The 25,429-nt window shown below is 52.5% G+C and overlaps 18 protein-coding genes across 29 annotated transcripts; 8 read left to right on the forward strand and 10 right to left on the reverse strand.

The window, feature by feature from the left end:
* Positions 1–56: 56 nt before the first annotated feature.
* Positions 57–1,227, reverse strand: KVP18_000854 (uncharacterized protein; the record flags this gene model as incomplete). 2 transcript variants are annotated; one of them, XM_067950324.1, is made up of 2 exons in its annotated part: positions 57–643; positions 672–1,227. In XM_067950324.1, the coding sequence occupies 2 exons, from the start codon at positions 1,225–1,227 to the stop codon at positions 57–59; spliced, it is 1,143 nt and encodes a 380-aa protein (XP_067808534.1).
* An 84-nt stretch (positions 1,228–1,311) lies between these two features.
* KVP18_000862 (uncharacterized protein) lies at positions 1,312–2,704 on the forward strand (the record flags this gene model as incomplete). Its single annotated transcript, XM_067950338.1, has 2 exons — positions 1,312–2,540; positions 2,581–2,704. 2 exons carry the CDS (start codon positions 1,312–1,314, stop codon positions 2,702–2,704), a joined length of 1,353 nt encoding a protein of 450 aa, XP_067808548.1.
* A 125-nt stretch (positions 2,705–2,829) lies between these two features.
* Positions 2,830–6,633, reverse strand: KVP18_000853 (uncharacterized protein; the record flags this gene model as incomplete). Of its 3 annotated transcripts, XM_067950322.1 has the most annotated exons (4): positions 2,830–4,912; positions 4,941–5,950; positions 5,979–6,332; positions 6,361–6,633. In XM_067950322.1, the coding sequence occupies 4 exons, from the start codon at positions 6,631–6,633 to the stop codon at positions 2,830–2,832; spliced, it is 3,720 nt and encodes a 1,239-aa protein (XP_067808532.1). The 3 variants fall into 3 exon arrangements, with proteins under 3 accessions (XP_067808532.1, XP_067808533.1, XP_067808531.1); XM_067950323.1 differs by lacking the exons at positions 5,979–6,332; positions 6,361–6,633 and having other exon boundaries at positions 4,941–5,776; XM_067950321.1 differs by lacking the exon at positions 2,830–4,912 and having other exon boundaries at positions 5,865–6,332.
* Positions 6,634–6,692: 59 nt separating this feature from the next.
* On the forward strand, positions 6,693–7,372 carry KVP18_000866 (uncharacterized protein; the record flags this gene model as incomplete). 2 transcript variants are annotated; one of them, XM_067950343.1, is made up of 3 exons in its annotated part: positions 6,693–6,729; positions 6,757–6,944; positions 6,971–7,372. In XM_067950343.1, the coding sequence occupies 3 exons, from the start codon at positions 6,693–6,695 to the stop codon at positions 7,370–7,372; spliced, it is 627 nt and encodes a 208-aa protein (XP_067808553.1). The 2 variants fall into 2 exon arrangements, with proteins under 2 accessions (XP_067808553.1, XP_067808554.1); XM_067950344.1 differs by lacking the exon at positions 6,693–6,729 and having other exon boundaries at positions 6,735–7,055.
* Positions 7,373–7,686: 314 nt separating this feature from the next.
* Positions 7,687–8,232, reverse strand: KVP18_000869 (uncharacterized protein; the record flags this gene model as incomplete). Of its 2 annotated transcripts, XM_067950350.1 has the most annotated exons (2): positions 7,687–8,122; positions 8,150–8,232. In XM_067950350.1, the coding sequence occupies 2 exons, from the start codon at positions 8,230–8,232 to the stop codon at positions 7,687–7,689; spliced, it is 519 nt and encodes a 172-aa protein (XP_067808560.1). The 2 variants fall into 2 exon arrangements, with proteins under 2 accessions (XP_067808560.1, XP_067808559.1); XM_067950349.1 differs by having other exon boundaries at positions 7,687–8,232.
* Positions 8,233–8,758: 526 nt separating this feature from the next.
* Positions 8,759–9,679, reverse strand: KVP18_000861 (uncharacterized protein; the record flags this gene model as incomplete). Its single annotated transcript, XM_067950337.1, has 1 exon — positions 8,759–9,679. One exon carries the CDS (start codon positions 9,677–9,679, stop codon positions 8,759–8,761), a length of 921 nt encoding a protein of 306 aa, XP_067808547.1.
* Positions 9,680–9,699: 20 nt separating this feature from the next.
* Positions 9,700–10,754, forward strand: KVP18_000879 (uncharacterized protein; the record flags this gene model as incomplete). Of its 2 annotated transcripts, XM_067950369.1 has the most annotated exons (3): positions 10,054–10,067; positions 10,096–10,175; positions 10,204–10,754. In XM_067950369.1, the coding sequence occupies 3 exons, from the start codon at positions 10,054–10,056 to the stop codon at positions 10,752–10,754; spliced, it is 645 nt and encodes a 214-aa protein (XP_067808579.1). The 2 variants fall into 2 exon arrangements, with proteins under 2 accessions (XP_067808580.1, XP_067808579.1); XM_067950370.1 differs by lacking the exons at positions 10,096–10,175; positions 10,204–10,754 and having other exon boundaries at positions 9,700–10,071.
* Positions 10,755–10,802: 48 nt separating this feature from the next.
* Positions 10,803–12,221, reverse strand: KVP18_000882 (uncharacterized protein; the record flags this gene model as incomplete). 2 transcript variants are annotated; one of them, XM_067950374.1, is made up of 1 exon in its annotated part: positions 10,803–12,221. In XM_067950374.1, one exon carries the CDS (start codon positions 12,219–12,221, stop codon positions 10,803–10,805), a length of 1,419 nt encoding a protein of 472 aa, XP_067808584.1. The 2 variants fall into 2 exon arrangements, with proteins under 2 accessions (XP_067808584.1, XP_067808585.1); XM_067950375.1 differs by having other exon boundaries at positions 10,803–12,050.
* Positions 12,222–12,238: 17 nt separating this feature from the next.
* Positions 12,239–13,357, reverse strand: KVP18_000865 (uncharacterized protein; the record flags this gene model as incomplete). The annotated part of the gene is made up of 1 exon (XM_067950342.1): positions 12,239–13,357. The coding sequence occupies one exon, from the start codon at positions 13,355–13,357 to the stop codon at positions 12,239–12,241; it is 1,119 nt and encodes a 372-aa protein (XP_067808552.1).
* A 251-nt stretch (positions 13,358–13,608) lies between these two features.
* Positions 13,609–14,455, forward strand: KVP18_000883 (uncharacterized protein; the record flags this gene model as incomplete). Its single annotated transcript, XM_067950376.1, has 2 exons — positions 13,609–14,140; positions 14,169–14,455. The coding sequence occupies 2 exons, from the start codon at positions 13,609–13,611 to the stop codon at positions 14,453–14,455; spliced, it is 819 nt and encodes a 272-aa protein (XP_067808586.1).
* Position 14,456: 1 nt separating this feature from the next.
* On the reverse strand, positions 14,457–17,895 carry KVP18_000872 (uncharacterized protein; the record flags this gene model as incomplete). The annotated part of the gene is made up of 2 exons (XM_067950357.1): positions 14,457–16,693; positions 16,722–17,895. 2 exons carry the CDS (start codon positions 17,893–17,895, stop codon positions 14,457–14,459), a joined length of 3,411 nt encoding a protein of 1,136 aa, XP_067808567.1.
* Positions 17,896–17,930: 35 nt separating this feature from the next.
* On the reverse strand, positions 17,931–19,228 carry KVP18_000864 (uncharacterized protein; the record flags this gene model as incomplete). Of its 2 annotated transcripts, XM_067950340.1 has the most annotated exons (4): positions 17,931–18,605; positions 18,634–18,809; positions 18,837–18,986; positions 19,015–19,228. In XM_067950340.1, 4 exons carry the CDS (start codon positions 19,226–19,228, stop codon positions 17,931–17,933), a joined length of 1,215 nt encoding a protein of 404 aa, XP_067808550.1. The 2 variants fall into 2 exon arrangements, with proteins under 2 accessions (XP_067808550.1, XP_067808551.1); XM_067950341.1 differs by lacking the exon at positions 19,015–19,228 and having other exon boundaries at positions 18,837–18,933.
* Positions 19,229–19,379: 151 nt separating this feature from the next.
* Positions 19,380–20,417, forward strand: KVP18_000847 (uncharacterized protein; the record flags this gene model as incomplete). The annotated part of the gene is made up of 1 exon (XM_067950313.1): positions 19,380–20,417. The coding sequence occupies one exon, from the start codon at positions 19,380–19,382 to the stop codon at positions 20,415–20,417; it is 1,038 nt and encodes a 345-aa protein (XP_067808523.1).
* A 55-nt stretch (positions 20,418–20,472) lies between these two features.
* On the forward strand, positions 20,473–20,802 carry KVP18_000863 (uncharacterized protein; the record flags this gene model as incomplete). The annotated part of the gene is made up of 1 exon (XM_067950339.1): positions 20,473–20,802. One exon carries the CDS (start codon positions 20,473–20,475, stop codon positions 20,800–20,802), a length of 330 nt encoding a protein of 109 aa, XP_067808549.1.
* A 49-nt stretch (positions 20,803–20,851) lies between these two features.
* KVP18_005098 (uncharacterized protein) lies at positions 20,852–21,290 on the forward strand (the record flags this gene model as incomplete). The annotated part of the gene is made up of 2 exons (XM_067949450.1): positions 20,852–20,917; positions 20,946–21,290. 2 exons carry the CDS (start codon positions 20,852–20,854, stop codon positions 21,288–21,290), a joined length of 411 nt encoding a protein of 136 aa, XP_067808588.1.
* A 4-nt stretch (positions 21,291–21,294) lies between these two features.
* KVP18_000871 (uncharacterized protein) lies at positions 21,295–23,662 on the reverse strand (the record flags this gene model as incomplete). Of its 3 annotated transcripts, XM_067950355.1 has the most annotated exons (2): positions 21,295–22,989; positions 23,018–23,662. In XM_067950355.1, 2 exons carry the CDS (start codon positions 23,660–23,662, stop codon positions 21,295–21,297), a joined length of 2,340 nt encoding a protein of 779 aa, XP_067808565.1. The 3 variants fall into 3 exon arrangements, with proteins under 3 accessions (XP_067808565.1, XP_067808564.1, XP_067808566.1); XM_067950354.1 differs by lacking the exon at positions 23,018–23,662 and having other exon boundaries at positions 21,295–22,950; XM_067950356.1 differs by having other exon boundaries at positions 22,961–23,662.
* A 22-nt stretch (positions 23,663–23,684) lies between these two features.
* On the reverse strand, positions 23,685–23,903 carry KVP18_000881 (uncharacterized protein; the record flags this gene model as incomplete). Its single annotated transcript, XM_067950373.1, has 1 exon — positions 23,685–23,903. One exon carries the CDS (start codon positions 23,901–23,903, stop codon positions 23,685–23,687), a length of 219 nt encoding a protein of 72 aa, XP_067808583.1.
* Positions 23,904–23,916: 13 nt separating this feature from the next.
* KVP18_000878 (uncharacterized protein) lies at positions 23,917–24,978 on the forward strand (the record flags this gene model as incomplete). Of its 2 annotated transcripts, XM_067950367.1 has the most annotated exons (3): positions 23,917–24,444; positions 24,473–24,680; positions 24,707–24,978. In XM_067950367.1, 3 exons carry the CDS (start codon positions 23,917–23,919, stop codon positions 24,976–24,978), a joined length of 1,008 nt encoding a protein of 335 aa, XP_067808577.1. The 2 variants fall into 2 exon arrangements, with proteins under 2 accessions (XP_067808577.1, XP_067808578.1); XM_067950368.1 differs by having other exon boundaries at positions 24,473–24,766.
* Positions 24,979–25,429: the final 451 nt, after the last annotated feature.

Here is a 25,429-nt window from a genome sequence, read left to right on the forward strand (position 1 = left end):
GACAATCACGTAACTGTTAGCCACAGTTTTGACTGACTATCCACGTAGTTTGCAACTCACTCAGTTCGCAGTGGGGAGATCCTGAAACAGCTGATCTTCAACTCCGTACAAAGATCGTTGATCGCCGTCACCAGAAAGTCCGCAAAAAACAAGGTCTGAAACCCAAGATCCAGAAGAATCAGAATGTCCACCATTAAATCAGAAAAGTCGAGCTTCGAAATTAGAAGAGTAAGAAGAACGAAAGGCAGGATTGGCCGTTGGATGACACTGAAGTTTCGTTTCGCCACAGATGCCAGCAGAAGTCGGATCAGCACAGTGGAGTAAACTACTGTAATCAGCAGATACACCAGCATAGGCGTGCAGTGACGGTCAATCAGAGTGGTCTTGAAGAATCGCCACTCAACCCAGACGAATCCGATAAAGGTTGAGCACTGCAGGGTAGCTAGTAGCTTCTTGCTCCTTTCCACCTTGAAGAGTACGCGGCAGACGTAGACAACAACACTGACGATGTTGTTGAGAATGACCACGTCCATGATCATATTTCCGAGTGTGATGACGTGACCCCAAGGTGTCCAGGACGTCAGCCGCAGGGAAAACACATCGGTACGAGTGAACGCTGCCAGGAGCGCGCATAAAATGATGGCTGGATGAGGAACCACGAGCAACAGTACAGAATTGAGCTTCAGTCACACCAGTGACAGTGAAGCCAGGATTAGACATGAAGACGTTGAAGTAGAATTCATACCACAGAAACAGGAACTGCAGCAAGTGAGTGTTCACTGCGACGGCCATGAAACTGCGACCAGTAAGGCCCTGCTGGCAAATCCCAAGCCCTGCCACCGAAAGGAGGGTGACAGTGACGATGTCGCAGCCATGGTCAAAGAGCGTGCCTAGAGGCGAGCTGCACTTCATCCGCCTAGCCTGCTTTCCGTCCAGCGCGTCCAAAGTCTGATAAAGGAACACAAACAAAGCGACCAGCAGCAAACAAGTTCGCGGAATGGGCATGTCTAGAGTGGGGCTGGGCACGGCAACGCATAGGAAGGCGCCAACAGTGCAAATGAACCCCACAAGAGTCAAGATGTTGGGAGCCATCCATTGCGGAACATAATGTACCAGTGGCTCCCAGACGTTAAGGGACATCCAGGTGTCCAGCGGGGTGTAGACTCCAGGCTTGTACGTGTATTCGTGGATACTGGAACTGTCAAAGTAGCGCGGGAACAACGGCATCGCAATTTATGCAGATTTGGTGCAGTGTGGGACGTTCAACGAGGAGGGTATGACTGTCAGTCAAAATTTTAGGAATTCCCGCTCATGTCTACAAGCAGTCTCTCCGATGACGAGTTTGCTCCCCTATCCGTACAAGAGAAGGTGAGCAGTGCGCTGAACCTTAAGGAACAAGGAAACGCCACCTTGAAGAGCAACGTCTTCGAAGCCCACGAACTCTACAACAAAGCTCTGAAGGAAATTAGCAACTGCTATACGGACGGTGCTGAAACATTGACAACTTCCCTGAAGATGAACCTTTCACTAACAGCCCTGAAACTTGGCAAGAACACCGAAGCCATAAAATTTTCCACCGAGGTCCTTCAGAAGAATCCAGGCCACGCGAAAAGCCTTTTCCGTCGTGGCCAGGCCTACTTGAACAGCGGAGACCTTGACGAAGCGAAGGCCGACCTTCTGATGGCTGCCCAGATTGAGCCGGCCAACGGAGCTGTCAGGACCGTGTTGGCCGAGGTGAGACAGGCGTTGCTGGCGCATAAGGAGGCGTCGAGAGTGATGAGTGCAAACATTTTCTCCAAGGGGACGTCGTTCTACGCAGACCGCGAGGAAGGCTTGAGGCGTCGCCAGGAAGAGGCCCGTGTCAAGGAAGAAAATGACCGTGCTGAGTGGGAAACGGCTAAGGGAGCTGGAGAGACTGAGGACACATTTGAGTCCTGGCGTAAGTCGAAGCTCCCGCCGGCACCTCATTCGCCACCTGCTCAGCAGCCACCTGCGCCCAAACCCGTTCAGAAGCGGAAAAAGAAAGAGGAGTCTGAGTCGGAGGAGTACGACGAGGAGGAACGGCGAATTATAGCCGAGACGCGAGCTCGAGGATATTGCTACTTCCGTCGAAATGATCTCACAGAGGCCGAGGTGGAACTGAAGAAACTGAAGCCTGAACGCGTCACAGACCCGGCTGAATGCATCCCCGATTCTCACACGAGTGGAGGTCCAAGCCACTGGAATGCAGGCGGAACCACGTGGGAAGAGAAGGACGTGACGGATGCCGCCAAACGCTCACTCATGGCCGTCATTGAATCAGTAGAGTTTTCCGAGGGACCGCTTACGATTTCGGTGACTAAGGTTAGTAGTTGCAAGGGTGAAGCTTCCAGAGCTCTAGTCCGTGGTACTCCCCGGTTCATATATGATTTCGATGAGGTTGAGCTCTCTTGGAGAATTCGGGAAGGCGGGACGGACGTGGTGGATGGGACGATGACCACCGCCGACCTCAGCTCCTGCAGAACCTCCGACGATACCGAGGCTTTACTGCACTGTATGAAGTAGGTACAGAGCATTTGCACACACATCACACCTTTTCAGAGTCGCCCGAGTCAAGCACCCCAAGCTGGATACTGTGAACAAGGATGCTGTCCGATCTCTGCTTCAGGCGTTGCCTTCCGCACTTACCGCCGCTGTACAGGAGTTCGAATCAATGTTCATGTGACGTAGCTTGTTTCTGGTTTCTTCTGCCCGAATGAGCAGTGATTGCACACGTAAGAGCAGCTCTACAAGTTCAACGAACATACCCATGTCCTTCGTTTCCATCACACAACAATTACTTCGCCGTCGTCACACAACAATATCAATGTCATCCAAATACTCGTCCAACTGATCGTCACCCAAGGTGAAGGGAGTGCTCACAACCGAGTCCAGGTTCTGAGGCGCCGATGCTTTTCCTCGAGACAGAAACTGAAAGCACAGCCGACAACGTCTGCGGATATGAGTCATCACCGAAACCTTTGTGCGCAGCGAGAGGGAATGCTGCGCCAACACGAAAGTAAAGACGACCGCAACCAGGCTTCCCAACGACGGTGGCAGGTACAAAAACGGATACAAGACGCCCATTGCTATTGGTAACGTCACGACAGCGTAAACGATGCTCCACACGACAGTGCTTCTGAAGTTGCTGACCGATGACTGGGCCAGCGAGAATAATGAGGGGATGGACTCCAACCTGTCACGAAGTAGAAGGATGTCGGCACTCTTCAAGCCTAACTCGCCTTGAGAGCCGATAACCAGTCCTACATCTGCCTGCCGAAGAGCCTTGGAGTCGTGGTCGTTATCGCCTACCATCAGAACGACCTTACCCGATGATTGCATCGATCGTATGAACTGAGCCTTTTCGTACGGGTTCAGTTCCGGCCTCACGTGTGTCAATGGGATCCCGACGGAGCTTGCAGTGCTCTGCGTTGTCAGAGTGGAATCTCCACTACAGAGGAAAACGCCAAGACCAAAGGAAGACTGGAGGGTCGCCACCACCGTAGATGTTTTGGGCTTCAGGTATTCCTCCAGTGCGAAGCAGGCTACTGGTACGTTGACAGGTGTGGCGCTGAGCACTGTCAACGACAATCCCACCACAGCCCGGCTTTTTGCCTGCTCCGAGAAGACAAACTGCTGTAGGGCCTCATAGCTGTCTTGCTCTCGCTCTTCATCCGACAACTGAGCCGAGATGAATCTCCAGCTGCCCACAGATATTCCGACATCGATGAGAATATCCGGGTCCTGCGCTGAGGGAACCTCGAAAATGCCTTGCAAACCTGCACCAGGCAGATGAACGCACTGCTTCATCGGAAAAACGTCGGAGACGACCAGCTTGTCTAGTGCTGACTTGAAAAGCACCTCCGCCAAGGGATGGCATGAGGTGCCTTCAATGGAGGCCAGAAGCTTCCAAACCATGGCTTCATGCTGGTCGGGGTTGGGCAGCTCGAAATCGCACCACTGAGGTGTGAGGGTGGCGAATTCCAAGTTGAAGAAATCCTGAGATGATAGATGCTTCAGTTGCTGAAGGCTATGACCGAAAAGCTCCTCCTCTTGGACGTCTCGCCGTTGCCCATAGGCACATTCATGAATCGCATTGGCCACCACTTCAAGAGCTCGACCAGAGAGAGCTACGGACTTCACAGACGGATTCCTAGTGGTGAGAGCTCCCCTCTTGCTCAATATTACTGTATCAACTTCATTCAACTTCTCAAGACTTGCTACTCCTCGGATAAGCGCCCCTGCAGACACCGCCGAGCTGATAGCCGACATGGCCCCCACTGAGAGGGCGAAACCCATTGCACAGGGCGCTGCAACAGCCAAAACACCCAAGCCGAATCTGGCTGCGAACATCACTCTAGCCAGCTGTGAAGGGTATATCAGCACGCGATTGAAGAAGGGTCTCCAGGGCCATACGACGTCTAGTCTCCCACTGAACACGATCACATTCCACCAGCTCAGTATGAGTAACGTACACACCAGGGTGACCGGCAAAAGCCATCGAGCCATAATTATCGCCGTTCTGGTGTAGGACGATCGAGAGCAGCTCGCCGAGTCTACGACGGATAGCAGCCGCCCAAGGCTAGAGGAGTGGCCTATGCGTTCTACGCGAACGATAAGCGCGCCCAGAGTAACGTAGGAACCAGCTAGTACCTTATCCCCCTCGGTTTTAGTTACGTGGCTTTGGCTTTCACCCCGAAGTACGGCCTCATCGAGCGTCACAACTCCGTCGTTGGCTTTTACACCATCGACCGGTATAATGTGGCCTTCCAGAATCCGGATGTGGTCTCCGTGGGATAGCGCCTCCACTGGGCACGTGCGAAGAATGACGGGGTGAAGGGTTTCATTGGGCTTGGACACCACCTCACATATGGTGTTGCAGCTCTTCTCTAGGCTGTGTAGTAAGAACAAAAGTCACTCACTCCGTAATGTGCTTGGAGGCAGTCCTTCTAGTTCGGTGTTCAAGTAACCGGCCGATGATGACTATCAACACTATCGCAGATGCTGTCTCGAAGAAATGCGGAAGCTCGCCCGACTTGGAGTCAGAGGTCATCACCACATGAGCTGCGTTGCCTCCTACAGCTACGATGGGGGCTACTCCTGCCACGACAGGAGCTACTCCTGTTGCAACGACAGGAGCTTCATACACATCTTGTAAACCAGCCGCAGGCGGGCTGGGGGGGCCAGTCAAAGCTTGACCAAAAGGACCGTTCGGAGGCTCAAAGTAGCTGGCAGAGTTAGAGAACGCAGGGATTCCGGACCCAGCTGAAAACCCGGGCTGTGGCGGATGAGGAGCAAATTGAGGAGGGGGCACGAACCCCTGGTTTAGGTATTGCCGGTCGAGTTGAGGGGCTTCTTGGAGCAGTCGTGGAGCTGCTGGATCACCTCGAACGAGAGCGAAGACAATTGAAAAGACAGAGTAGAAGTAGCAAAACGACACAGTCAACGAAACCAGCAAGTCCACCGTCAAAATGCCTTTGAGGAGGTTAAGAAGACCGTGTTTATGAAAAGGATGGGCAGAGAGAAACTGCACTGGAGTTGCAAATATTAGCATCAGCAACACCGAAAGGCTGACTCCAGGAAATACCTTGAAGCCCAGGAAGGGCAGCAATGTAGTGGGCAGGAAACTCAGGCAAATGACAACCAACGCCGGTAGGAATGATAGTCCAAGGTTGCGCCGGAGGCAGCGGTAGTTCTTATCCGAAGCCGAAACTAAATCGGCGTGTGTGACTAACTTGACAGCTGACAGCGCCGACATATCACCGGCTTTCCAATTCCCATTCTCCTCGGTTACCAGAGTGCTTTGAACTGTAAGCAGTATTTTCCGAACGCCCACGAAGCTGGGGTCATACGATGCTGAGAGGCCACTGAACACGCCTTCTACGGTGTGTATAGACCGCGCCAGGTATGTCACAGACAGCACGCCTGGTAGCTGGATGAACGTCGCCGTAGTCACTCACATCTCGTAGGGCAGCAAGAGCCTTATCCACGTTCTCGACGTCGTCGTAGTTCGCGGTTAACACCAGCGTGGCCGTTTCCGCTTCCTGATCATGCGTCCAAATCTGCTTGGTAGCGTCAGCAACCAGCTGCGCCGAAAGCTCCATCTGTGTCAGCTTGTTGACCAACAAGGGAAGTTGGGAGGGGTCGTCAGTAAACAGGTGGATGTAGGGAGGTGCGATGACAAACCGCTCAAATTTCTGCTTAACCAGTTGAACGGCACGTTCGATGTAGATATCCAGATCGCGCACACACACCTGGTGCTCCACGTAGCCCTCCGGAATACTAGGTAACAACGACCCTGTAGTTCGAAGGAGCTGATTTAGGAGTCGCGCTGTATCTCACCGTCGGCGGCTTCAGAGGCGTGGAGTGGGCGAGAACCGCAGGAAATCCACCAGCAGTGAGGACAGCCGGAATGGCGTCTACACCGAGTGCATCCGTGTCCACCACGAGGCGAACTTTGTCTGAAAGCGGACCGAGAGTAATGTCTTTCACACCATCCAGCTTCGTCAATATCGACTCAGCCTTAGCTGCCGTGGCCTGGCATCGAATGCCTGTGTCTTCCACACCACCCAGGATCTTACCTTTCACTGTGACCTCCACCGCGGTCTGCGTCATTTTTCTCTTTTTTAGTGAGAACAACTCAACTGTCAGAATTTCCAACAATAATTCGTATTATGACCGCAACAGTCCAATGGACAGGCTATGTTGGATGTGAGATGTCGGGCCCCACCCAATCAGACCATGTCACACTGGACCTTGATAAGGGGAAGCTCACAGGAGAGGTGTACACATTCTCCCAAAAAGACCACGTCGTTGTGCTTCGGGAGCGCACAACCGAAGATCGCTGCAACATTCACTTCGTCAACAGCCGCAAGATACGGAATTATACAGTGCACAACAGTGACAAGAGAGATCAGGCCTTCGATGTAGGGAAGTGGTCGCGCGCATACAGCTCCCACCGCCCGTGGACCGTGACGTCGTCGCTAATCGCGTTACTAAGGCACTGCAGAGGTTCCAGAGTGAAAAGAAAGGAGTAAAAGTTAACCGAAACGGAATAGAGATTTTCGAGTTCCTTGACAAGACTCACCCGGACGTGCGGTTCATGAGTACAACTGTCGTTTGTCTTGGCTGCCGAATCGAGCCGCCATACACGGAGAATGACATAACAGGCCAGGACACAAGTGCTGTTGCCAGGCTCCGAAAAGTGATAAGCAGCTTCTGGCGTCAGAAGCAATCACCGAGGGAGGTGTCCTCTCCCATAGAAGTCGATCCGAGCAGCTATCAAAGAAGCAAACTAGCGAACTCCCCTTTCCAACCTGCCCCCTCCCTCAGTAGTTTCCCATCCATGCCCTGACCCAGGGCCCCCATTTATATCCGCGAAAGATCTATCCTTGACCAATCAAAAACGATATCCGAGTGAGACAAAACGCAAATATCTTTTTACAACGAACGTTTACGTGGTCACGCGCGCGTCAATCGTTGTAAATGTTATGGTGCGAAAGGCACACATCCTCAGAAATAATGAAACCTAACTTCCGCCAACAGTGCTGTGAAGTTCAAGGCAATCATCGGCGTCAGTTGCAAAAGGTAAAAAAGATATATTAAAGGTAGACAACCCCCATTGAAATATTGAAAGGTAGATTCTGTCGACATAAAGAAAAATTACGATCAAAGCAGCACTGCGCCAATTAATACAGTTAGTCCGATTAGAGCTGAATACCCTCCGTTGGTGCCTGTGGTGGTCGAGGTGCTGACACACGCCGTAGCTGGATCTGGTACGCCCGTCAACAAAGCTCGGGAGCAGGGCGAGTCTGACCAGATGTCCACATTAGGTATGAAACGATCGACTAACGTTTGCTCGTCCACACTGGCAAGGCACGATACGCAATCCAGCCTTTCAAGGTCGGCCGAGGACGTGAAATATTCAGGGTGCTCTAACGGACACCGAGGCTCGTCTTTAGTTCGACACACGGAATGATCAGCGAGAGGGGAGGCCCCAACGGTCAGGCAGCCGATCAGACATGTATCCACACGTTTTTTGAAAGTCTCCCCATCAGGTTGGCCAGGTGAGAAGGAAACCGCCACCCCATGCTTGCAGGATGAACTGCGACTCAAAGCAGGTACTCCGTACCAAACAGACGAGCAAGGGTAGACTATTGTTGTCGTGCTGAGGTCTACGTTATCCACGGTATTCTGGTAGTACGTCACTGCCATCTCAAACGTTTATTAACTCGTCATATTTGCTATCGAACGCTCATGGCACCGGAAGACACACGTATTCAACACATTTTTCAGACGATGAATTCTAGCGTTCCCCGTCTCACTTCGCTCCCCTCCCCCCGCCCATCCACCGGTCCCTTAAGTGTCAGAAGCCTGATCCCCCAAGAGGTGGGATGTGGGCTGAAGTGACATAGGCTTTAGACCTGAACGACCTCAGCAGTTCCCGCAAGGATGACAGCCAGAGTACCACCAGATCCATAAGAAGCTCAAACCAATCAATGAAGAGCTCTAACCTGTCCAGCAGCAAGACTTATCGACTGGATGATAGTGAGATGTCGCCGGCCAAAGCATGCAGTGGATGACGACGCACTCGGCGCGAAGAAGCCACCGAAGTCACCCACAAAACGCATTCGAGACCTCATGACGAACTTCGAAGTCCCCTCCCAAACAGACCCTTTAGATTGGTTAAACTCGTGAGTGTTTTGCAACAACCATTTGAATATTTCAACAAGAAAATCCTTTACGGGTTGTCCAATAGATAGGCGATCGCAGAGTTTACGTCGCCTCCAGAGATTCGCAACGCCTCCAAATTCTTGACGCTGTCGACGAAACCCATGACTTCGAGTTGTTGCAGCTGCTCCGTGAAGTTATCGGGAGGGGCAGAGCCCGTACCAGAGGCAGCGCCGGGAACAGCTACGCCGCCGAAGCTCCCCGGAAATCCGGCCATACCGCCATCCTGACCAAAGGCAGATGCCATGTTCTGCATCACCTGAGGGTTCTGCATGAGAGAGCTGATCTGGTTTTGCATGGCAGGGTCGCGCATGATTGTTTGGGCTTGCTGCATAATCGTCTCGAGGTTGGGCATCTCCCGATTGAGGGCTTCGTTTAAAGCCTGAGGATCATTGAGGACTTGCTCCATCTGAGGGTTGTTCCGAACTAGTTGCTCAGTGAAAGGGTTGTTGCGTATGACTTCTCGCAGAGCATCTGGGTTTCGGGTGAAACTCTCAAACGCCTGCTGGAACATCGGTGATTGCATAACGTTGTCGAGATTCATCCCGCCGGGACCGGTCATCCCTGCCATACCTCCCATCCCTCCCATACCTCCCATACCCGCGCCTCCAAACAGACTAGCCATGTCTGGACGCGGCGCAGCAGCTGGAGTGGGTGCTGGGGTGGTGGGAGTGGCAGCCGAGCTGGGCGCAGATGCCGGCTTGCCTCCAACAGCGTGCATGATGCACGCGTTCTCGATCTTGAGACTGGTGAATGTTTCCTCATCCTTCAGAATGCGACCCCTGTAAATGATCTTAAGACCATCCTTGGATGCTAGCCCGATCTCCTGGGCCACATGCTGTTTGCAGTCGACCACGCTGGCTGTCGAAGGTAGTTTCGCAGTTAGCTGCTTGCCTCCTGAGGTCTTGAAGGTTACGTCCACACTCGACATAATGAATTCCGCGATTTTCGATGAATGAGTGCGATGAATGCGGGGGGAGGGCTGCTATCATCCGTCCTGCTGGTAAACGGATTTGTCGACGCCATAATATTTTTCCAGCCAAAACGAGGTTATGCATAAAATGCTTCTCAACAGCTCTTGAAGATGAGGTCTACTCCACATGTCTCAAGCATCAGCTGTTTGACGCAGGTGACAAAGTGGCCGTGGGCGTCTCAGGAGGCAAGGATTCATCGGTACTCGCAGAGATTCTCTTTCGGATAAACGCTCGATATGAGATGGGGCTGGACTTGAAGCTTTTGGCCATCGACGAGGGTATTACTGGGTACCGAGACGATTCCCTTGAGGTTGTCAAACAAAATCAAAAGATGTACAGCCTGCCGTGAGTTCTCGGTGCGTGTGGCATTCAGGCTGCTGGTGCTCTCCTACAAAGATCTCTTTGGCTGGTCAATGGATGATATCGTCAATGCTGTGGGCCGAAAAAACAACTGTGAGTTACAATCGGCAGCTGATACTAGGTACCTTCTGTGGTGTGTTTCGACGTCAGGCTTTGGATAGAGGCTCAGTGCTGCTAGGCGCCAATAAATTGTGCACAGGACACAATGCTGACGATTGCGCAGAGACGATCCTCATGAACCTTCAAAGAGGCGATACTGCTCGTCTTGGGCGTACTACAGACTTGATGACGGGTCGTAACGAGTCCAGCCTTCCTCGATGCAAGCCGCTAACATACGTTTATGAGAAGGAGGTGGTTCTTTACGCACACTTTAATCGGATTCCCTTCTTCTCGACTGAATGCTCTTACGCGCCTGGCGCCTACAGGGGTACCACTCGGTCACTAGTCAAAGACCTTGAGAGTGTGGATCCACGAACCATTCTTGGAATTATTCATTCCGGAGCTCACCTGGCACCGGTGATGGAACCAGGCCGCAGAACGCTGGGGAAGTGCAGCCGTTGTGGCTATATGACGTCTGGCGAAGTTTGCAAGGCGTGCATACTGTTGGAAGGGTTGCATCAGGGTCGAGGTCAAGAAAGTGCGAGAAAGGGATTGTTAAGCAAAGCCTCTTGAGCTGATGAAACTACGTTTGCACATAAGGTTAGAGTCTACGAGTGTGAATTATTCAAAGTCTTCGAAATCAAACATCTCAGACTCCTCCACCATTAGAAGTCGCTCCTCGTTTTCCATCCGTTCTTTCTCCAACTGCTTGGTCTTCTGGTCAGGGTCCTCCTCCTCCGCTACCTCGTAGGGCACCGACACCAAGGCCTCCTCGTGCAACTGCAGAACGAGTTGAATCCGCTTAGTGAGTTCGCCTACAGCGCCGACGCTGTTGACAGCAGATTTACACTGCAGGATTTGAGTATCGTGATTGAGAGTTCCGTTGAAGATACCGTCTGCAACGCCCTGACAGACGACGCCTTCAGCCTCGCTTACGGACTCGAGGCCGAGTTTCTGCATAACACTCGTCAGAGGGATCTTCTGGTAGGCCTTGTCAATGTTCTTGAGTCCCATTCTTAACACAGCATGCCGAAGTCGAAGAACTAGCTTCAACGTTCCCTGCCGACGAAACGTCTCCTCATGCAGCACTACCACCTTACCGAACTCCTGTAGATCTCCAACTCGTACGGCCAGCACTAAAGCCTCGTACTCAGGCAACGACCCGTCCTCGAAAAGAGTGCGAGATGGCTGACCGCCTGTCAGGAGCTCAAGAACAATCAGGAGGCGGATGGCTTTCCGAAGGAAGGCGCCACGATTATGGGTCTTCCGCAAGGCGAGCTTGATTTTCTGGATAGCATCATCATACTCCATCCTAAGGGCTTGAATCTCTCCGATTGTCAGCAGGTAACGAGCGAAAGAGGCCACATTCGTGGAATCCGAGGGAAACGACGCCAACAACGCGAACTGGGTAGCCTCTTCATACGAACTAGTCAGCAGCAGGAGCCTCAGTATGCAGTTTGCACTCGAGGCTTGCACCTCTGGCAGACTGTGGAGCTTACCCTTTTGGAAGGCCTGCATGAGACGTTGCTTCGCCATCTCTGGGCACCCCAACAACTCCAAGACTCGGAAGAAGTGAAATACGCCTCGTGCAACGATGGCGTCCGTTTCTGGAGTTGCCAGTCGCAGCCCCTCAGTCAGCAAGAGGTCTGCGAGTGGCCGAGAGAGCTCTAAGATTTGAGTGTCGGTTTTCTGAAGGCCTAGGGAATCGAAGCGCTTAATGGCCTGGTCGGTGATGGCGATCACTGTATTAAGCAAGACCCAATAAGCGCAGAGTCCTCCGTCAGTGGAGACTTTGCCGCGTCCCTCCTCGGGGAGTCCTAAAAGATACAACGACTCGACCGCTTCCACAGGGCCATACTTCTCCGCCATCTTTAAGAGGGAAGGAAGATCAACGATGCGTCTGAGCGTGTACAGCTTGCGAAGTAGCTTTTGGCCCTGCTGCTGGGGATTTGCCAACCATTCCAGCGAGTCTTCTAAGATCTTCGCATATGTTGGAGGCTCGTCGGCAGGCGTTCCTACGGGCGCAGTTGACTCAGTCATGCAATTTTGTTGATTTTTCACACACACTTCTTGTGCACGATCCCAGCTCCGAACTCGTCATAGTCCTCTCTTGAAATCCACATGTCCTGGAAGCTTGAGAGAGATGCCAGAATGGACCCTCCAATCCAGACGGAATAGTGTCGCTCCGGCGGAGCAATCACCTTAACCTTGCTGTTGGGAGGAGCAATTGATCGCAAGTCGTGTAGCAGCCGAACATCGATATTTCGAAAGCAGGTAGATCCTCCTGAGAGGATGACATTTTCCCACATCTCTCGGCGGATGTCCAAGTCAGATGCCTGGATGGAGTTTCGAATGAGTCGGTGTATTCCGGGGTCCTCTCTTCCAAGCATGGAAGGCTCGAATAGGGCCTCAGGACACTTGAATCGCGCATGACCGACGTTGATGATAGCGCCATCTGGCAACTCGTAGGATGCGGTTTCCACTTTTGTGGCGTTGTTGAGTGTTTTGAAATCGTCCTCCAGATAACAAACCGTCTCCTTAATCTTCTTCACGGTCTCTATTTCAGCGGAGGTCGTCAAGGTGAGTCCTTCCTCAGCCAGAAGCTTCTGAAGGTAGTTGGTGAGTTCTCTGCCTGCGACATCCATGCGCCCCACAGCATGCGGCAGCGAGTACCCCTCAAAGATCGGAACGGTATGTGTCACCCCATCACCGCTATCGCAGACGATGCCTGTCGTTCTACCCGAAGCATAGAGCGCCAGAACAGCCTGGATGCTGATGTAGAGGGCGGGAGCGCCGAACTTCTCAAACATGACTTCACACATCTTCTCTCGGTTCTGGCGCGGGTTTCGTGGGGCCTCTGTGAGAAGTAACGCCCTCTCCTCTGGGTCGCATCGAAGTTCGGAGTCGTAGGTGTAACGCCAAATCGCCTCCATTTCGGCCCAGTTCCTGACAATTCCATTTGCCAGTGGGTAGTCCAACGTAAGCACACCCCTCCTGGCCATGGCTTCCTCGCCCACATACATGTCACGAGTCTCTGTGCCCACCATGACATTACGATGCTTTGGGCGCCCCACCACTGAAAGAAAGACAGACGCTGGGGCATCGTCTCCTGCGTACCCCGCCTTCATAAGGCCTGATCCGTTATCGAGAACCACGGCGCTCTTCTGGTCATGCATTCTGGCTTAAATATGAAATTCAGAGGTGCGAAACGTACCTGAGTGCGCTGGGGAGCAATCGTATGTCGCACATTCCAGACATATGTGTGGATCAGCTGTCCACTAGCCGAGGGGAAAAGTTAATTCGGAACAACACGTGTTGCGAGGTCGCTCTCTGTATAAGCCTTCACACCTAAGAACTTCATGTCGGGTCTATCGGCAATCGTAGGTCGGTTAGTTTCCGGTCGCCAATATAGGAATATCCATTATCCATGATTACTATTCCCACCAAACATTCCAGGGTTACTGATGCTGATGCAGTCCCTGAGGCCGTTCCTGACGCGGATGGAGCCCCCGACACTGATGCTGATGCAGTCCCTGATGCTGATGCGGTCCCTGATGCTGATGCGGTCCCTGATGCTGATGCTGTCTCTGACGCTGACCAGGAAGGCTCCACGAAAGCCCCGACTTTCACAGTGAGTCTTGGTCCCCGCGACACCCTTCCTCTCGTGGACGTCGAGTCGCTTCCCTTTAGGGGTGTACCGTCGACTTGCGATAACGTTTCTTCCTGCGGAGACTGCGGAGACAACCTCACGTCTAACTGTCAGTGGTGCGAAGCCAGCCATCTCTGCCTGCCCTACCCTCTAGACGGCACGAAATCCTGTCCAGCCAACCAGCTAGTGGTCTTCGCTGAGGGCGCACAGTGCCCCGTTACCCAAGGTGACTTCTGGACGCAGATGATGTGGTTTTGGTTGCCGATTGGTATAGCGTCCCTGGGTCTCGTCACGTGTGTTGTTATCATGTGTAAGATTCGGTGGTGTTTGTCATCCAGTCCGAGCCATGAGCCAGCACCGTTATCGGACGGCCCGAAGAACCGTAGTCATGGTACAGCCTGTTCGCCGCGAGCGGCTTGGAGCTGGAAGCGAGGAATACCCTCCCTTCAACCGAGTGGTGGTGTCACCCCCGTCCATCATTATCCCTGCGGATCCAACCCATGCTCACTACCAAAGTGCCTATGTGGAGGCTGAAATTGCTCGTCTGACATTGGAGTTGGAGGACAGCAAGAAACAAAACAGAGCACTTCGAGATCAGCTACTTGACGTGGAACGTCAAGCTTGAGTCATGTTTCCTTCAGGCGTAATCTGCACGCCACATTCATGCTCAGCATCTCCTGAAACAGAAGTTTACAGGCATAAGGCAACTGAATCACAGTTACGTTAGATTCGGATTTGCAGAACTGACACCAGTTAGGGCTGACCAGAAGACCGCAGGTAGCACAAACATAGGCTTTGAATGCGTCGCTTGAGAGCATAAGACGCTCAATAAGCAGATTAGCAGCACCGTAGGCCACCAAGCAGTCACGCTCCATCTCACCCAGCCGCAGCCCACCCATCTTAGCACGACCTTCTGTTGGTTGCCGAGTGAGCATCTGTCGCGGGCCTCGGCCGCGGGCATGAATCTTATCCTGTACCATGTGTTTGAGCTTCTGATAGTAGATAGGGCCGGTGAAGATGTACGTTTGGAGTGCTTGTCCTGTGATGCCGGAAGTGAGGTATTCCTTTCCGCTGTAGTGGTAGCCGTGTGCAGTCAAGATGCCTTCGATTTCGTGGAGTGGCGTGCCTCCGAAGGCTGTTCCGTGCTTAACCTTTCCATCCAACAGTGCGCTTTTACCCCCTAAAAGCTCCAGCATCTTCCCAATGGTCATCCGACTGGGGAACCCGTGCGGGTTCATAATCAGGTCGGGTGTCCACCCAGACTCGGTGAATGGCATGTCTTCTGGCTCAACAATGAACCCAACCACCCCTTTCTGGCCGTGGCGCGAGCTGAATTTGTCACCATATTCTGGCCTTCGGACCTGCCGGAAGCAGCACTTGTAGACGCGGTTACCTTCGTGATTTTCCGCGACGACGACCTTGTCTATGAAAGCGGGAACCGGCGCCTTGTAACGTACGGTGTCAGGTCTGTAGCTTGAGTCTACGTTCTGTTGGTCAACCAATGCGTCTTTTGTGATGACGGGCACGTGCTTGTTGATGTAGACCTGGTCCTCGCTCACCAGTGCACCTACACGTCCAACACCATCATCATCCAGACAAGCGAATCGAGTGTGAACAGCGCGGGACTTCGACTTTCCTTGACCCATTCCTTCAGGTGGGGGAAGCACCATATCCTGGGCTCCATTGGGGTAGCGTTTCAGCTCTGTGCTCTGACGCTTAAGGACATAACAGCGGCCGAAGCCACGGTCGATAGACCCTCGATTCATGCAAATGGCGTCCTCGATGTCGTAGCCACTGTAGCTCATCACCGCCACGCTGCAGTTGTGCCCGGCAGGCAGCTCCCACCACTTGATGAACTCCAACGTCCGAGTTTGGACTAGCGGTCGTTGCGGATACACCAGAAGATACATGACCGAGTCTGTGCGGTTGAACTGGTTGTATGCAATAGCCCCCATGGCTTGCTTGCCCATGGCGCACTGGTAGGTATTCCGCGGTGATTGGTTGTGGTTTGGGTAGGGGATAAGTCCAGCGACAACGCCCATCATTGTCAAGGGGTCGATCTCGAGATGTGTGGTATCCGGAGTGATGTTCTCTTCGCGAATCGCAATCAGACAGCTGTTCTCTTCGTTGACGTCGATCCACTCCAAGACCGCGGTTCGTAGCAGGTCCATGAAGTCGATTTCCGACTCTGCCAGTTTCTGCATGTGCTGGTTAGTTAGGCGACTCTGTCCATCCTCCACGATGATCAAGGGACGAGAAAGTCGACCACCGTCACTGGCTATGTATATCGCTCGATGAAGGGGGTTCTCGAAGATAGAAACGAACTGTCCTATTTTGCTCCTACGCCTGAGACGACGGAAGGAGCGCATCAGATAAGCCGGGCCCCGATGCACTCCTAAAACGAGTCCGTTCAGGAAAACAATACAAGTGCCAGGATCATGGAGTTCTTCACCGCTGATAGCTGTAGCGGCCTCAACCCCCAAGGCGTAGGCAATTCTGACGAGAGGAGTGTCGTCCTCGTCATTGGTTACGTGAGTCATCAGAGACAGATTTTTAACCAAGCCGCAGGCTTCACCTTCAGGGGTGTCGCAGGGACAGAGCAATCCCCACTGTGAAGGCTGTAGCCATCGAGGTCCAGCGCACTTGAGACCTTTGTCGACGTTGCTGTTCAATCGGGTCATCATGCCCAGAGTAGCTATGTACGACAGCCGGTTTAGGACTTGGCTAACTCCACTACGCTCGATCTTAAATCGCTTGATGTTCCAATTGCCCGTGCTCAGGGCTGTTTGAAATCCTTTGGTGAGAATGTCGGTAGAGAGGTTCCGACAGCAGTCAGGGTACTGTGAAGGATCGTTCTTGGCCGCTGCGTCAGAATTGCCGGAAACCCCTACATTGCACCCACTTCGTGAGCATTTGGTCTGCCATCTTTTGTGTCTGAGTACAGAAGCGCTTGAACAAATCTTCGAACAGCAGTGAGACCATTTGGCCTGCAAGTTCGAGTCTTTTGTTGCCGTAGTAGTCCTTGTCGTCCAAATGTGTCGGATCCACAGAAGCGTCGATGGCGCGGCGGGCCATCAGCGCCAGGAATCGGACTTTCGGCGCCAATTGGTTCCCAGCGGTGTCTGGGATGTGGCTCAGCAGAATCCTATGAAGAAAATCCATAGACTCATCCAAATTAGTGTCCTCTGCCTTTGTAGCTGCCTTCTGGGCCTTGAAAAACCTCGGACGCATCTTCTTTCCTAGAAAAACAAGCGCTGCTTTCTGGGTGAAGATTTCCTCAGTGATGCAGTCCTCAATACTGAGTACGAGTGCGTGTGTGTATGCTTCAACCCAGCCGATCAGCTGGAAAATCTCTTGATCGGAAATGACTCCCATGGCTTTAAGCGCGACCACAAAAGGGACGTCGTCACTGAAGGAGTTGTGTCGTAGGTAAAGCTTGTTATTGCGGTACACCACCAATGTCCGACTCTTGGATTCAGCCGATGCTGATGTTACGGATGCTATGAAGAAGCCCTTCGCATCCTTCTCCACAATTATTCGATTCTTGCTCAGCTGCTCTTGCATGAGAATCACCTTCTCTGTGCCTTTCACCACGAAGTAACCGCCGGGGTCCTTAGTACACTCTCCTAATCTACGGAGCTGCTCATCGCTTTTGCCATAGAGAACGCAGGCGCAGGATTTCAGCATCACAGGTAGCCGTCCGATTTCGACATTCCGCCGACGTACGATGCTGTTGCCTCTAAGAAACTCGATATCGACGAGTACAGGCGCATTATACGTGATGTCTCTGTGTCGGCACATCATGGGGGTCAGGCTCTGAGTTACACAGTTCGCCTCGATATGCGGAGTGCCCAGACGAACATCCAGAAACTCAATGAAGAACGACCTTTCAACCTCGCTACGGATAACTCGGTTGGAAGGGGCTCTAATGATCTGTTTCATCTCATGCTTGACGAAATAATCGAAGGAGTCGATGTGTTGCTTGACTAGACCCTTGCTCTTCAAGTAGGCGGGCAGCAGCTTCCATTTGTCCTCGACAGACCCCACGCTCTTGTGGAGATCCATTGCAATTGGTGGTTTTTCATTTGTTTCATAGCACATCACTGCAAGGGAGTCTGATTTGTGAGCTTCTTGTGTCCTGTAGTTAAGAGGCTGTCGCCTTCAGCGGTCTCCACAGGCTCCTCTGCCGCTTCAGTTGGTACCTCTGCCGCTTCACTTGGTGCCTCCGCCTCTGTGGAAGGAACTTCCTGTGATCCCTCAGCTTCCTCCTCAGGCAATTTCTCCTCCTCGGACAATTTTTTCCCCCCCTCAGCTCCTTCTGGCGCTGGGTTCTCGGCTACCGCTTCTCCCTCCGGCTTCTCCACCACTTCTCCCTCAGGTTTCTCTGCCGCCACAAGGGGGGGGGGAGGCAGACAGTCCACGTCCCCATCTGCTGCTCCTTTTTTCTTGTAGATCACCCTGCCGTCGGGTCCCTTCAAGGGTTTCCCGTCGGGACCCATCACGGGCTCCTGGCTCTCTAGGCCAGGCTTGGGCTTGTCGGCGATAGGTATGGGCCCAAGGGGAGCGCACTCCTCAATCTTTTGCTGTTTCTCCAGATGATCAGCTTCTTCCACAATTGCCTTCTTCGCTTTTTCGGCTGCCTTCTCAGGTTCAGAATTGGCGCAGGGCGAGTCAGGGTTCGTTAAAGCATCTCGCTTGGCAGCTTTGTTCTTGCTGTTAGCCACAGCCTCTTCAATGTTGGAGTTGTTCGCTTCCTCTTCCTCCTTCAACTTTTCCTGCGTGTTCACCTCAGCGTCGGCTCACCTCCCCTTCCATGGCCTCTTTCTCGACGTCCTCGCGTTCTTTGGAGAGGGCTTCACCTAGTGAAATGGATTCCCCAGACAAATCGCTGACCTGGTCCTCCAGATTCTGCTTTTCTGCAGAAAACTCCTTCGACTCGGCCTTCAACTTTTCTTGATTCTCCTTCTCATCGTGCCTGTCTAATTAATCCTTCCTAGGGGTCCCACCTTTTTCTTCCATCATGTGTAGCTTGTGAGTGACATCAGCCTTTTCTTTCTCAGAACGAGACTTCTCTGCTTGTGCATCCTTCAATTCCATGTCCATTATGTGCTTCTTTTCTTCAGATTCAGAGTTAATTCTGTTCTGCAAGGCCAGCTCTGGGTGGAGTGCTTTGTGGCAACTCACCATGTGACACGGCCGCAGAATGTTTCTCTTTGAGGGAGTCTCGGGCGGCTTCAGAAAAGGTATTGTCTGAGTGGCTGCCGGCGTCTAACGTTGCTGGGCCCGGTCCTGGTGCCGTCGGTAATTTAGCTTGTCCAATTGGAATGATTACTTTGCTTGGATTACGTAATCGCAGTGCATTGGCTGAAACACACAACAGAGTTACCTTCCAAATCATCGGTGACAACAATTATTTCCTCCGGCAAATATTCGCCCATGTCATATCGCAACACCATACTGCACAAAGCGCAACGCGAGACGAAATTGCAAGCCTTCGTGTTAGCTGATATGAAGGATACAAATATTGATAGGGTGCCACAAGAATTCGCATGCGATTTGTGAGCTGCGTTTCCAGTTTTCTATTTGTGTTCTCCGCAGGGGACGCGCTCTCGCTTTGGGAGAACTCGGCGTCTGCCCTCCAGAATGTCGAAATGGACTCGGAGTCATCCGCTGCGTCGGTCTTACAGAAGGGTCCCGAGGATAATAAAGATACGACTCATGTGAAGGATGAAAAGAAGGGTCGCGACGAGAAGGGTCATAAAGGTCACAAGGATGCGAAGGACAGGGACAAGAAACATGAGAAGGATGCTACGAAACATGAGAAGGATGTCAAGAAGAATGCCACGAAACCTGAGAAGGATGCCAAGAAGGATGTCCCTGTCAAGGACAAGACTAATAATGGCGATGACAAGAATGGCAAGAAGGACGTCAGGATGGATGGCAACAAGAGTGGCGCTCACGGCAAAACGGAGAAAAAGCCGAAAAAACCCAAAAGCAAGAAGAAGTTCACTGTAGCCGAGAAGCCCGAAGGACAAAGATTGGCATCCGAGCTAGAAAGTGCTGCGACCTACAGATCACAGGTCGAGAAGTTGATCAAAGATAACGCGGAAAATCCGAAGTTCGACGAGAAGGAGAAGAAGTTGCTGCTTAAGGTTTTGGAAAGCAACCAAAAAGTCGCAGAGGCTAAGGAAGTCAATCTCGCCGTGGTTGAAGTGACCCCCCTTCTGAAGAAGTTGAGTGACAAGCTGGCAGCGGTTATCAACGCATGGACCGAGAACCGAGATCTCACTGACAAGATGCTCGCATACCTCGAGCTCATCACTGCAGAGACAAAAATGATCACCGCTCTTTTCGGCGACGACACCATGATGATCGATCCCCAAGCAAGTCCCGACAGGCTGAAGGACCCGTCCAAGCAGGTTGTAGCACCCATCCCACAGAAGACTGACGTGACAGGGGAGACTGATGAGGAGAAGAAGGTCAAAGAAGGCGAGGATGCCAAGGATAAGGAAGAAGAAGCAAAACTCAAGGAGAAGGCCAACGCAGCTCTAGGCAAACCAACAACCCAAAAGGAAAATCCGAAGTAACGTGGAGTATTAATGCCAACAACTCAGTGTTTCCACCGAAAAAGGGCGATTATACATGGACTTCTCATCAGACTCCGAGTCCGATTCCGGCAGCTCTGACTGCGAGCAGACGCCAGGTCAGTTAGTACAGCGTCTGAAGGATTTCTTTGTTGCTGTGGGAGAGGCTGGCGATCCCGCCAGCACGCCCATCGACGCGGACATTCGACAGCTCGGGGAGGATGAAGAAGCTGAAGCTGAAGCTGAAACCGCCCCCGGCACTAACCAATGCGTTCAACTAGTTTTCGGTGTGGGAGTCTTCGACACGGGTGTTGAGCCGTCTAAGGAAGATGTTCGACGACTCGGCCTGCTCGAAGTTGAGGCTCCGAAGTCCCACAGTCCAGATTAAAGAACTATTTTGGTGTATGGGAAACGTGGACTCGTGCTGCACAACGGAAATGCCTTCGAGGCGGAAGCAGGTAGAGGCTGCAGAGGAGTATGAGAGCCCTGATGGCGTCTCAAGCGTGAGTTCTGGGGAGAGAGTGCACACAGACCGATGTGGAGGTATTTAAGCGCCGATTGGAGGACGAAATTGGGGTTCTCCTTCTCCTCTCCGATGGCACTCGCCTATCGTGCACCATGCAACTCAATGCTGCCGATCAAACGCTGAGTATGTTCTGCGAGGCCAATGTTCGAGTTGTACAATTGTCAGAGATCTTCAAAATCCTCAGCCATCAGGATCAGCTGCGTCGGATAGAGACGCGAGCGGCCATTTCAGAGGACCCAAACTGTGCTGCAGTGCAACTGTCTTCTGGCTATTGCATTCCTGTCCGTTTCGATTCCACACACGAGAAGGAATGTTTTGTGGAGTTGCTCTCGTCGCACCGTCTCATATAAATCGTTACATCGCCAAGACGTAGGATCCACCACTGGTCCTTACAATGGCTCCTGTGCTCTCCATTTCTCTCAATACCGGATCGACTTCAGACCTGATACCGCCGCTTCGCCCTTCGTCTAGGGGAGCCCGTTCGTGTCTCTCTAGAAAACTGTTCAGCGCAGTGAACAGAGGGTCCCGCGCTTGTCCTGTTGGCCTATCCTTCAGAATCTCCTTCAGTCCCTTCTCCAGCAACTCCCTTCTTATTTTAGCGGCGTCACTGATGCCGGTGTGCAGCTGATCGAAGTCGATCCGTCCCGTTACAGGGTCGACGATTGAGGAGTAGGTAGAGGCTTTGATGAGTCTTACGGCCTCGTCTACATGGTCTACGGACACGAGTTGCAGCAGCCGCATACGAGCTTGTGCCTCAGCGATCCGAATGATGGACTCCAGCTGTCGGGGCGTCGCGGTTAATGACCGCCCAACTGAATCCACCCCTTGTAGCCGCAACTCCCTGTAGTGCTCCAACAGCCGCTGGCAAGCTTCCGGACCCAACCGGGGGTGCACAAATGCTTTAGCGTACGATATGTATTGCGTCAAAAACTCCTTGGTTACCGGCGAAAAGGAAAGCGTTGAGCCCTCGGTACTGTACAAGGCACACAGGTGTCGCGCCAGGCTTCTGTCCTTCTCAGGTTCACATGTGTCCAGGATCAGATATATGAGATCGAACCTGGAAAGTAGAGTCGGAGGGAGGTTGATATTTTCCACAACACTCTTTTTGGTGTCGTAACGAGATCCAATAGGATTCGCGCTGGCCAAGATGGCGGTTCGGGCATTGAGGGAGCAAACAAGGCCTGCTTTGGCAATAGAAACCGTTTGCTGCTCCATCACCTCGTGGAGAATTATCCTGGAGGACTCATCAAGCTTGTCAAACTCATCAATGCAGCAGATTCCCCGGTCAGAGAGAACTACGGCTCCCGACTCCAAGACGAACTCCTTCGTATCGATGTCCCTCGTGACGGATGCAGTCAGCCCTGCCGCGCTGGTCCCACGTCCGCAGGTGTAGATACCTCGAGGCGCGAGCTTATGACTGTAGGTCAACAGCTGGCTCTTAGCTGTGGAGGGATCGCCGCAAAGCAGGATGTGTACGTCACCACGACCTTTCTTAGCGCCCATAACCTTTGCGGTGCCACCGAATAGCTGGCACAGCAACCCTTTCTTAACGTCTTCGTGCTCCCAGATGTTAGGTGCGAGTGCCTGAACTAGGAGCGAGTACACGTCTGGTTTCCGGCTAAACGTGAGAAACTCCTCAATCTTTTCAGCCGGGAATGGGTGCTCGGCCGGCGGGGAGGGCACACAGTTTGGAGGCACCACCTCGGCCACAAGGTCAACATGTGACTCGTGCTCGGAGCTGGTAGATCTGAACGTAACGTGGCACGCATCTACAAAGGTTCGAAAGACGGCTTTGACAGCGCGTTGTCGAGTATTGGTGCGTAGAGAGGAGGCTCGAAGTATCCCCGTTACCTCAATCCTATCACCAGGCTTCGCCACGTCGATGAGGTCGTCGTAGATGTAGACCTGAACGCTTTTAGGCGCTTCACCCTCTGGGATTGCGTCAGGAGGCTCCTGGAGCTTCAGAAGCTGTTTGGATCCGAAGACGCACAGGTCATGTTGCAAAGCCATCGAGTGGTTCTTATGACAGGAAGGACAGCTGTTTGGCTCCTGAATGCGGTTCGTCATCCACCCTCACCGTTATTTCTCCCTCAACGAGTTGAACTGTAGTAAGGAAGTCGCAACGCACAATTTCCTGGTTACGAACTACGGCGTTCTGACACGTGAACGCCGCAATTTGCATGTCGGGAAGCACTGGAGAAACTCGAATGACAACGCCGCTAACAGCAACTAGCGTCTCGAGTTCGTTAGGGTCGAGGGAACGCAGAGGCTGAGGCGTCGGGTGGCTGTACAGTGCAACACGCACGAACGAGTCAGATTCACCTTCTAGCTCCTCATGCAGGAGGTCCGTCACCACTTCGTCCATGAATACCAAGGAGTCCGCGGGGAAGGCAAGGGCGTAGTTGTGAAGAGTGTTGTCAAACGCAGCAATGTCCGCCAGGCTCACGGCCAGCGACATCAGCTGTTGGTACTGGCTTCTCTCTAGCAATTTCCGTAAGCGCAGAAGATATTTACCGTCGGTGAAGCTGTCAGTATCGGAATCGTTGAAAGTCGTCACGAACGCTCTGAATGACGTCTTTATTGCCAACTCGTCTCCTTCCTCAGCAGGTGCCCACTCACTTCGAGCATTCCGCCCGACATCTCCAAGGTCACCGCGAATGCGGAAAGCATCACGAGTCTGAGGCGCTCTAGTTGAACCCTCTGGCAGTACTGGAGCCGCCATTAATAGAATTAGAATTATGAAGTCACGCAGGAGGATTCTTTTTCAACCGCAGCATGAGTTCTACACGTGAAAGATCTTCGCTTTCAGCAGATGATTCGCTCTCGCTGAGGACGTCCTTGACGATAGTACGCCCTGCTATGCGACGCTTCTCCTTCCTTTTAGTTTCCTTGTTCTCAACATCCGCGGCGTTTCCCATACCAGTGCGGCTACGTTTGATCTCCTTCTTTGCCTTCGCCATCATCTCTGGATTTTCCATGGGCTTCCCTGAGGAATCGACGCACTATCGCCACTGGATATTTCAGTCTCCTGAAGACCTCGCTGTGATCAGAAATCGAGCGCGTGCTGAAGCTGAGGTGGAGGCTTTTGGAGCTACGCTGGATGCGGATCTAGAGCGTTTGTGTGTTCAATTCTGCGGACAGGGACTCCTAGAAATATGCAGGGAGAAGAACCTGTCATATGCGATTACGAGCTCGGCCGTCGCCTTTTACTCTAGGTTCTTCTTGAAGCGTTCCGCAATTCTGTACGATCCAAGAAAGGTACTGTTCACATGCGTCCTCCTGGCAGCAAAATCTCAGGATCCATCACTGCCTCTTCGTATGAAATCTCTACTGGCTGGCGTCAACGGGGGAGTATCCATCAAAGAGATATGCCACCTCGAGATTCCACTTCTGGATGCGTTGGAGTGGGGTAGAGCCCAATTCTCATTCAGCTTCCATTTATTTGTTCTGGACACCAGAACCCCGATGCAGAATCTCTGTAATGAATGGTTCCGACAAGCCAAGGTGGGTTTTTGGTTGAGTTTCAATTCAGTCCGGCCTTTCTGGAGATGATGTCAAGAAAGTCAATGAGCAGTTCGGAAAACTGACACAAGCTGCAGAGCAGTTGGCGCTTCAGCTACACATGACCGACATCCACTTCCTTTTCACGCCGACACAAGTCGCACTGGCAGTTTTCCTGCACGTCTTCACAGACTTCGTGTCGAGTGAGGATGACTTTTACCAGATCATCTTTAGAAATGGTAGGGGAGTTAGCTCCATACCACAGATCTTGCCCGCGTGCCCAAGATTAGAGAAGCAGTACACGGGGCCAGTGTTCTACTGGTAGACTACGTGTTTAGGGACAAAGCCGAAGAGGGAGAGAAAGCCACCAAAGCGGTGAAGGCTGTCAACGGATTACATCGCAAACTACGAAAGAAACGAAAGTTGGCTGAAGAGGATACTCCTCTGCCAAAACGGCAGAAGGTAGAGGGGGACGTCAAGGTGAAGTCGGAACCGGAGGTGAAGGAGGAGAAGTCCTTAGATGAACACAATGCATGACGCATTTGGCGCAAATGTTTTCCGTGAGCAGATTATCCTTCGTGATTGGCTGGGCTACGGCGGCTCCCTCAGGCCGCCGTGTACTGGATTCGACGAGCTGGAAGGAGAGGGCCTTTCGGGCATTCGACTTGACAAAGATATATGACCATCTGCAAGGCACCGTATGTGGCTGTCCGGCAGTGGATACGCTTTGCATTATTTCTGCTTGTGAGGTGTCGAGGGCGTTGTAAGCAGTGCAGCCATGCGCGGAATCGTTGGCGAAAGTGGCAGCCACAGGGATTGGCGCAACCGCAGGTGGGGTGATTGGCAGTGTTCTTGGAAAGATTACGAGGTCATCGCTGACACGTTGCACCGTGAGAAGGTCTAACAAGAAGCGACTTGCGAACCTTGCGCAGGAAGAGGCATCTGTTAATATGGACCGGGTATTGGAGAGCTTCTCTACATTTGATGG

Source organism: the organism of the source record quoted next, assembly GCF_019968955.1.
Source record: "MAG: Porospora cf. gigantea A chromosome Unknown PgA_NODE_44_length_55728_cov_401.998, whole genome shotgun sequence".
NCBI classification, from domain to species: Eukaryota; Apicomplexa; class Conoidasida; order Eugregarinorida; family Porosporidae; genus Porospora; species Porospora cf. gigantea A.